General features: G+C 40.4%; 2 protein-coding genes across 5 annotated transcripts in view; both read right to left on the bottom strand.

Annotated features, from left to right (window-relative positions):
• The window catches only part of ssbp4 (single stranded DNA binding protein 4), a 105104-nt gene that overhangs the window by 75015 nt on the left and 20794 nt on the right, over window positions 1-9295 (bottom strand). The window lies entirely within an intron of this gene.
• On the bottom strand, window positions 1899-8452 carry LOC123970529 (peptide YY-A-like). The gene is made up of 4 exons (XM_046048569.1): window positions 8329-8452; window positions 5602-5789; window positions 2099-2179; window positions 1899-2001 (listed from the first exon to the last, which is right to left on the bottom strand). Exons 2-4 carry the CDS (start codon window positions 5787-5789, stop codon window positions 1977-1979), a joined length of 294 nt encoding a protein of 97 aa, XP_045904525.1. The 5' UTR covers window positions 8329-8452; the 3' UTR covers window positions 1899-1976.

Below are 9295 nucleotides of genomic sequence, written 5' to 3'. Positions count from 1 at the left end.
GTGCATTTATACGGAGACTTGATTTCACACAGGTGGATTCTATTTATCATCATTAGTCATTTAGGTCAACATTGGATCATTCAGAGATCCTCACTGAACTTCTGGAGAGAGTTTGCTGCACTGAAAGTAAAGGGGCTGAATAATTTTGCACGCATTTTGAATACTTTCGCAAGGCACTGTAGCACCCTGACAGTGTTGGAGCCCTAGGCTTTGCCCCCTAATCCTCCCACCCCCAAATGCACAATCCTAAAAAGTCCACCACAGTGGTTGGGGTCATCTTTTCTCAATCCTCAGGAATTGTTTTGAAAATTCAGCAGCCAAACTCATAAACAGCCAAGTCAATAATCATGGCCCATAATGAAGAAGTGTGATCAGCCTCCACATAGCCTTGTCCACCTCCACATCATAGCCTAAACTGTGCGTCGGATACTGATTCCTGAAATGCGTTGTTTAGACACTGGCCCTCCCCCAGGAAATTTTGAGCATTCAAGACTTAATTTCCTGCATTCTGGTGAATATTTCTGCACCAATTTATACAAAGGGAACATAAAGGGAAACACAATATTCAGGCGGTATGTGACAATTCAAAATATTAAAATTTAATAGAATATAATGCAGTCAGGCTTTCAGGCATTCTGCAGCTACTGCCTCCCGTAGATCAACTTTACTAATTTAATAAAATCCCTGCTGAGTCAGTGCACATGCTGAGCCTTCCCTCCTCTTTTGAGTCTCTGTTTAGGGAAATAACCTCTTTCAATAGGCCTATGTGGGACCTTTTCACCTCAATGATTATTTTAATTAATTCATTTTAATTCAGTTATAAATTCCGGGACTTTTAATAGCTCCTGTGTTTCAGCAGGTTTTCTGCTCATTTTCAAAACATTCTGCACATTCAGAATCTCTCCCATAGTGTTCTCTGATGTGTCCAGAAATAAATCGCATTATTACGAAACTAACGTCATAATTTAATTAGAATTCATAATATTTTTTATTCCACCTGGCCTCTACTCTGCTGTGCATTAGGCTACGCTATTGATCCACTGGTACATAGCCTATCCCCTTCAGACTGTTTGACTGACACAGTTTGGGACTGCATGCTGCATGTGAAACTGAAACCAACCAAAAACACTTCTGATCAGGCAGAAATCTCGCCATAAATCCACACGTTAACTTCTGCAGCTCTGATAAAGTGCAACTCACAGTCCAAAACAGCAAGGCTGCGCTTCAGTTTTAAGATGTTTATGCTGCAAAACTCTACCAGTCACGTTACCGTCTGGACTCGCGCATGTAAATGATTAAAATTAGATCAAAACTTTCTCTTGCGGTGCCCCATGACATTTTGCTCCCTAGGTGACCACCTATGTTGCCTATGCCACGGGCCGGCCCTGGAAGCACCAGTTATATCATTTAATACGTGTAAGGTAAGCGTGGAAAAACTGCTGTGTAAATCACCAGCTGATATTAAAGTGTGGCATGTTGTAACTTCCATGATCCGTTATCTAGAGGGGTACAGACTTAAGATAAAATATCGTCATCATGATATGAATCCCCCAAAAAACAGTCTGATTCATCAACACATTTTAATTACACAGAAATGTTTTTTTTATTAATTTAATCTGATGTTACTTTTTACAATAGCAACAGTATAACAAGAATTTCATCCTCTAAACAGTGTTGGACAGTAGAGGGGCGTTAATGCTCACACACACATACAGACACAGTTCACCTTCGGATTAATAGCTCTGATCTCATTTATATTTTATTTCAATAATAAATTATGTACAATTGTGTTATAATGAGAGAGATGTGAGACAAAGACAGGAGAGACAGAGAGAGCTTGTGTTCCGATCAGTGACAGGCAATGGTTGGGGTCTGGCTTAGGGGTCAGAGGTGAGAGGCACATGTCGGCCCCTCCAGGTGCATTGTGGGATGCTCCCAGAAGGAATGCCAGATGAGGAGGGAGAGGGGTGGCCGAGTCACCACATATAGGAGTCATCATATCTGTGGAAGAGTACAAGGAAGATCAATAGTCAACATTCATATATTATGTTCACTGCAGGTCACATGACTCCTTCAGCTTGTGTGTGAGGATCTTTACCTTGATCTCTGGTCTCTGTTGTTATCGCCACCAAACAGCAGCTCTGCAACCACATCCTCCTGAGCTGAACGTTTTCCGTACCTGGGAGAGATATAAGGAGGGCAGTTTTTAGCCATGCTAACTATTGGATGGATTGCCATGACATTTGGTGCCGATGTCCACGGTGCCCTGAAGATGAATCCTGCAAACTTTGGTGATCCCCATGACTTTTCCATGAGGTTGACATTTGTGGTTTTAAGTGAAATGGCCCAACAACTATGGAGGAGGAATGCCATCAAATTTGGCACACACATTCATGTCCCCCTCAGGATGAATTGTAGTAACTTTGAGTGATGCCTTTATTTTCCATCTGGCACCACCATCAGGTCATTTAGTGCTCATTAGCAAATGTGAGCATAACACACTAAACCAAGAGGTGAAAACTGTAAACATTACACCTGTCATTGTAAACAATAATTGTGTTAGCTGCCAGATTCTTAGTGTTGTCAAAATACATGTTGCATCCCATCTCACCTCAACAAAACTGTCAACAATATCATCTCAAAACATTATTCTTTTAAAATCCTCTCATGATCCATATGCTGCAAATATATTGAGTATTGCAGTTTCATAAAGCTAAATGGTTCATACATATTAAAAAACAAAAAGCTTCTAATACTGGTCAAAACAGTGGATCATACATTTCCCATAATGCTATTAGATACCATTTGTTGATTAAATCTTCAATACCTGGTAAAACTATAAACCTCCAGATTGCAATATATATGTGTGTGTGTGTGTGCTAACTAATATACTTTATACAATGTCAATATACACTGATGATGTATATATATTTACTAATATACTGTATACAATGTCAATATACACTGATGATGTATGTATGTATATATATATAGATGCTAACTAATACATTGTATACAATGTTACAGTTATATACCGTTTTTCCAGTCTGAATAGTGCTCCTTACAGCCAATAAACTAGCGCCATATTACAGAAATTTCCTAACTTACAGATCCCATCGAAACTGTTGGGGGTTGTTATATATTCTGAGACTTTCAGGACAGATGTGTTCTATCTTTGTTCATTGTTTGTCTCCTCTTACCTCTATCTGTCTCTTTTTTATATATTGGTTTACTTCCCCTCCCTGTGTCCCAAATTCTTTCATTTCACCCTCAGATTCAGACTGTGTGTGTATGTGTGTTTTAACACAGGTGTGTGTCATTTCCAAGTCTGGATGAGTCTTATCATTCTCTTGATGTGGTCCAAGAGAGCCGGAAATGTAAAATCACAGAGCCGTTTAACAAAAACTTTACTTGGTAATGTGTATGTGCGTGAAACAGTGCCATTCAACACAGCCCCTGCAGCGCGGCCTGCGGCTCCTCTGTTTTCCCATCAACCACCTGTTCCACCTCCCTCTATGACCCCGGCACCCAATCTTATGCTTCGTTACACACACAGGAGGTGTGTGTTTGTGTGTGTGTTGCCCTGTAGGAAAGCAATCAAACAGCTCACATGGTCTGTCTCAGCTGCCACACGGTGTGACACATCAGGGTGGCAAATGTTTTCCCCTCTGATAATTGCTCGTCTGCACCTATATCTCCCACTGAGTCTACGTAGATGGTTGTGCTCTTATTTTCTATCTGTCCTACCGTCTTTCTCGCCAGTTGACTATCTTGCCTGTTCCTGTCTGACTGTCTTTCTCCCTTTCTTTCTTTCTTGTTCTCTCCATCCTGTGGTCACGGTTTTTAGAAATATCAGCCCTGCTACTCCTATATTACCATTACATCGGAGTCATGAAAGCTAAGCATACCTTGCAATTTACTGTATGCAGTATCTGGCTAAACAAATATTAGCGTAAGTGGCACTCCCTTTACAGGTAGCCAGAATATCCTTTTTGTAAAGACGAGTGATTTGGCTTAACGAGACAGGAACTAAAACTAAGTGTTCAGACAGAGGGAGAATAGAGGTGCTGAAGCAATGGACAGTAAATAATGTGTTTTTTGATCATTAAAGCAGGTAAACATTTTCTAGTAGACACACAAAATAAAAGTATGACCCTGATAATGAGTATAATATGGGACCTTTAAATTCTACACACTTAACTAACAAAAATAACGTTGTCGCTATTTTATTATTACCAATATTACATAGTTCTTTCCAGAAAATCTCCTACAAAATTCTTCCAAAGATTGAAGTGTGCTTGCTTACACTATTACAAGAGAAAATAATGTAAAGAGGTTAAAATGTCATAAAGTGTTAATTGCCATGTGAGATGTTGAATGGGAGTTAAAGCAGTTGAAGTTGAAACTGCAAGTGTCTTTTGAAATTTAAGAGCTTAAAGCAGTCTTTGGAAATTCTGTTGGAAAAATACTGAATCCTAATAAAATAATATTGCGATAATAGAATAAAATCTGCTTAAAATGTATAAAGTGTTAACTGTAGAATATAAACTCTGCCAGGGTGCTGTCCAGTGTTACAATTCACAAATTCACAAATGGCTCCTGACTGTCCAGATCCATCAATTTTATCTAGAGTGCACAGCTTAAAGCGCCCAGCCATCACATTCCTTGGCATATATTTGATATAGCAAAACCTTCATAGAACCATTAGTTACCTGTATCAAGTATAATATGTCTTCATCTGCAGCTCTCCAGTCAAACGTAAAAACTTTTAACTTGAAACAAATTGGCTTTCTATGGCACTAGGAGTCTTTAAACCAAGTATCTAAATATCAACGACCTATTTGGCTTTCATGAATAAGAAAAGATAGCTCATGAGCCCGACTGCTTCCCGTCAAAAAATATGCCATCTGACAATTTCATACCGGTGACTTCTATACCTGAAAGCAGCAGGCCTCGGCTCAGGCCCCACTAACTGGATTTGGGATTCTTTCTTGGGTCCATCTGTGCCGATTTTATTGCTCTGGTCCCGTTGATTTGGAGGCCTGGAGGTTTTGGAGAGTGGCCGGTAATCCAATCTACTGAACTGCCGTTGTGTGTGGGTGAAGGGTTGGCGTGGAGGGGGTGCATCACACATTTACAGAGCTCCAGGCTTAAGTATGAGTGGGAAACTCATAGAACCCGGTTTCTATAATAAATTGAATCAAACTAAATGAAATCTGAAAGCAAAAAGGAATAACTGTTCAGCTGCTGTCACACTTAAAACTGTCCAGTTAAGTGGGTGTGCAACATGCTGCACAGCTGGACGGCGTGTAAGGTGTTTGTGCGCGAAAGTTATAAGAGATTTTAAAATAGATAAAATAAATATAAAATATATAATAATATAAAATAGGATTCACCCCTTCTCCCCAACCCAACTGTCCTTAATCTAAATCAAACTAAGAGCGATGCCTTTTTAAAGGCAGTTTCCTCACTTTGGACACCCTGTCCTTATGAAGTCATTTGGACTCTCAAAAATGCATAAAAAGACTAAATAAAAAATGGTGTATGTACCACGAACAGTTCTCTGTTTGTGTGTGTGTGTGTGTGTGTGTGTGTGCATACCGCTGCCTGGTGATCAGATTGATGTAGTGTCTCAAGGCGGTGTAGTACTTGGCGAGCTCTTCGGGTGGGGCGTCTTCACCGGGGTTCTCAGGTTTCGGGGGGTAGGCGTCCGCCAGCGTTCCCAGACACACCAGCACACACAGCACTACGGCCACCAGCACCGTCCATGGCTTCAGCATCACGGCCATCTGTAACGGGGCAGCAAGACAAGGAGAGTTATGGAGATAAAGGATCCAAAGTTTTGGATTAACTCTAATGCAATAATTAGTATATTAGTTCATTTTTTGTAGTGATGGTTGATTGTGGTAATTGTAGTGTGCCAAAGTTTTATTTTCAAGTGCATGAGAATGTTGGAAATGACACAGATAAAAAATCTATAATCTGTCTTTAAAAATCAATAACATAAAGACCTCTTCTCACAAAGTTTTGATTGAATTAATCCCAAAACACCTCGGAACACTGTGATGGAAAGTGAGAGTGATGGAGGCATGATGAAAACATTTTCTCCTTGTTTTTCTAACGAGAAAAGCGTTTGGTGCGTGTCAGAGCTCCTCCTGACGGGCACAGGGTGGGAAAACGGTGTCATTTGTTTTTGGGAGATGTCTGCTCAGGCTAAGTTGGCTGACGAGTAAGTAGAGGTGTCTGAAGCAGCTAAACAAATCAATGTGTATCATGTAAAGAAAGAAGAGAACCCTCTTCAGGCTGTAGATTGACTTATTGTCAGACTCCCCTGGCTGAATGTTGTTCAGTTCCTGAGGAAGATGAAGAATATTGATTGATTCCAGTGGAGGAAACTAACTTCACACATCATCAGGGAGGCTGTGGGTTTGATGGTTGTTATGAAATAAGCTTAATTTCCATTGTAGGGTATTATGAGGCAGTTAATATATTTTGTATGTTATTGTTAGGGCTATTATATTATTATTGTTGTTATTATTATATTACTATTATTATTATTAATTAATTAAGACTACTACTACTACTTATAATAATAATAATGTTCAGGTGTTAAGTATTCGTTAGCTGTTAGAATCTAAGTTGTTTTGGCTTGCTGGATGGAGTGGGTCCCACTTAACAGTTACAATAAAACCAAACAGAAATCAAACAACAGCGTTCAAACTTGGCAGTGGATAATAGAGGCACACAGTTCATAAAATCAGCCAATTTTATTGCCTGGAAGCTGCCACAACACAAAACTATACCTCTATGTTTAATGGCTCTCAGTTTACTGTCATGAAAACTTTGCCGGCTATATCAAAGCTATTTAAATTAACTAAATCTAATTTCATATAATACAGTCTTGTGGGATTGCCAGACAGCTAGTGAAATAAAAAAATAGAACAACCCAACCTATTTAAAATCTAACAACTGAATGTTTTTAGCATTACCTTTATTTAAGCATTTTGACTACTTCCTATTTGCACGTGCTTGGCCCACACGCACAGAATCTATATGTTGTTATGTGCACTTTGCAGCATGCTGCTTCAATATGTATAACTTTTTAATAAGTCGGCTACTAAACCATTTTTTATTTCACGTTTTTCTCAGTGTTTTTCAGTGTCAAAATCCAGCAGGTTGGTCAGGTCAGGTCTAGGTGTGGGGGGCGCTCAGTGCCAGCCCCAAACTGCACAAGCCAAGCGGGGTTTCTCCCGCTCCTCCCGACTGTCGACTGAAGTTACAGCAATATTTATCAAATGACTTTCCCTTCTACGCAGGCAAAATATATTATTTATCTTATGCCAGACATTTTTTAGCCATCTGCCTCGGAATAACAACGGTGAGTTGCGTCGTTGAACAACGACTTGTTGGTGAAAGTGAAGGCCTATAGAAGATGTATTTGGTCCTCCTACTTTTAAAACATTCAGGCAATACCTAACACAGCAGCAGGTGTTAACATAAGTCGAGTTATAATGATCAACATGTCTCCTTCATTGTTTTAATGCCCTTCTATCTGCCCTAATGCTCTCTTACAATAATTCCTATTCTCCAATATTTTTAGCTTTTCCAGGTTCACGGGGTGAGTTACCTGTACTGCTGCCTGTGATGTGTGACGAAATAAGGAGCGCCCCCTTACTGGTTTAATCGCTCAAAATGAACAAGGCAGTTGGTGCATATGTCTGCAACAAACAAGAAGTTGTGAGTGTTAAGATTGAAATATTATTCACGTGTCGGCAGATGTGGTTTGGGTTTGGTTAAACCCCCCGCGGCGCTGTCCGTGGTGCTGAACGGGTGCGTGCTGCATATTTAACACAGACATTTTACAGCAATATCCGGATAAGAGTTTTGTACCTGCTAACTGCCGAGGCTGAGCACAACATTTAGAGTTAGCAGTTTAAAATAAGAGTCCAAAACTTCGCTCAGAAACAAAAACCCCTCTACAGCCCCTGACATGTAGCCGCCATGTTAAATGTTATTTATTAAAGCTTTTTTTTGCTCACTTAAGTTTTTCAAGTTGCGTTTTTTTTAATGTGCACACGTTAAAGGTAAAAGGCTTTGGCTAAAGAAAGCATTTTGCTCACAAAAGTTGAAAACTGTTTTTTATTTTTTTATTTTGCCTGCATGTATCTCCAAACACAGTCCAATGCAATTTAACTTCTATTAGGACTTAGCACAGAATACGACAGATCTCTTTCTGTAACAGTGTCAACATCCTTCTTCGTATAGACAAGTGTAACAATAAGGTTGTTAATATGTAGAGGAATAAGAGTGAGAAGTGTGAACACTTACTTTGAGAAGACTTTGGAGGTTACGGGTAGAAGTCGGAACCACAGGTGTTTCTAACAGCAGCAGAGGTCTTTGTGACTTCGAGGATTTTTTTTTCTTCTCCCCTCTTCGATCAGTTTATACTCTGCGGGTCGCTGCACCTTGGTTTCAAACTCCGACAGAGGTGATTTATATAGTTTAGCAGCACCGGAGGAGGGAGGGGTTACACCACAGTGCGTGCGTGCGTGATTCCGTGCGCGCGCGCGCGCGTGCATTTGTGTGTCTGTGTGAAGCAAAAGGGTGGGTGAGGAGGCCGAATGCGTCAGATGGTGATGATGATGGAGACATTACTAACGCGCTGGACACGCAGTCAGTCTTGTGTTTTTGTTAACAGATGACATTTTGGGCCATGACACTCTAAAGCTGCATCAGTGGGGAGGGAGGGAGGGGGGATGTTTACTGTGTTTCCATCTGCTTCTTCTAAAATAACCTATACACAGACTGGACTCCAGCCATCATCCACCCATGCTGGATTCCTACAGCAAGCCTGCATATTCTTACCACCCCTAACAGTGTCTTGACCTATGACCTCCCTAATAAAATAGAGCAAAATCTACATGGGAAAGCAATTAAATATCAACAAGAGTATTAAGTTGTCACATAAATATGCTAATTGTGGTGCATTTATTTTCTCTGTCCCACTCTAAATTGTGCAGACTTATTTTAAAACAATTACTAGACATGGTGGTCTGGTTCCTGCCACTAGGCGGAGCCCTGGTCTTTATATGGCAGTAGTGGGGCTGACAGACAGACATGAAGGCATTTCATTGGAAAGTAGTTGTGTCAGTGTCGATAAGGAAGCGTGATGACGCAGTGTCTTAGCTCTCCAAAGGTTTGACGCACAAACATACTATCTGGTTTTATGCATCACGTTGTTTCTATCCAGCCTCCCGTGGCTATCCATCTACCTCCTCCCTCAGTGTTTTGCTGC

This window comes from Micropterus dolomieu, linkage group LG05 (genome assembly GCF_021292245.1).
Source record: "Micropterus dolomieu isolate WLL.071019.BEF.003 ecotype Adirondacks linkage group LG05, ASM2129224v1, whole genome shotgun sequence".
Classification (NCBI taxonomy): Eukaryota; Metazoa; Chordata; class Actinopteri; order Centrarchiformes; family Centrarchidae; genus Micropterus; species Micropterus dolomieu.
The sequence above is the reverse complement of the archived record's forward strand: the minus strand, read 5'-3'. Positions and strand labels throughout refer to the sequence as shown.

Coding starts and splice junctions, on each gene's coding strand:
- LOC123970529 (XM_046048569.1), bottom strand. CDS start 5,789: ATGGCCGTGATGCTGAAGCCATGGACGGTGCTGGTGGCCGTAGTGCTG. Junction 2,180..5,601: donor AATCTGATCACCAGGCAGCG/GTATGCACACAC, acceptor TATCTCTCCCAG/GTACGGAAAACGTTCAGCTC. Junction 2,002..2,098: donor AACAGAGACCAGAGATCAAG/GTAAAGATCCTC, acceptor ACTCTTCCACAG/ATATGATGACTCCTATATGT.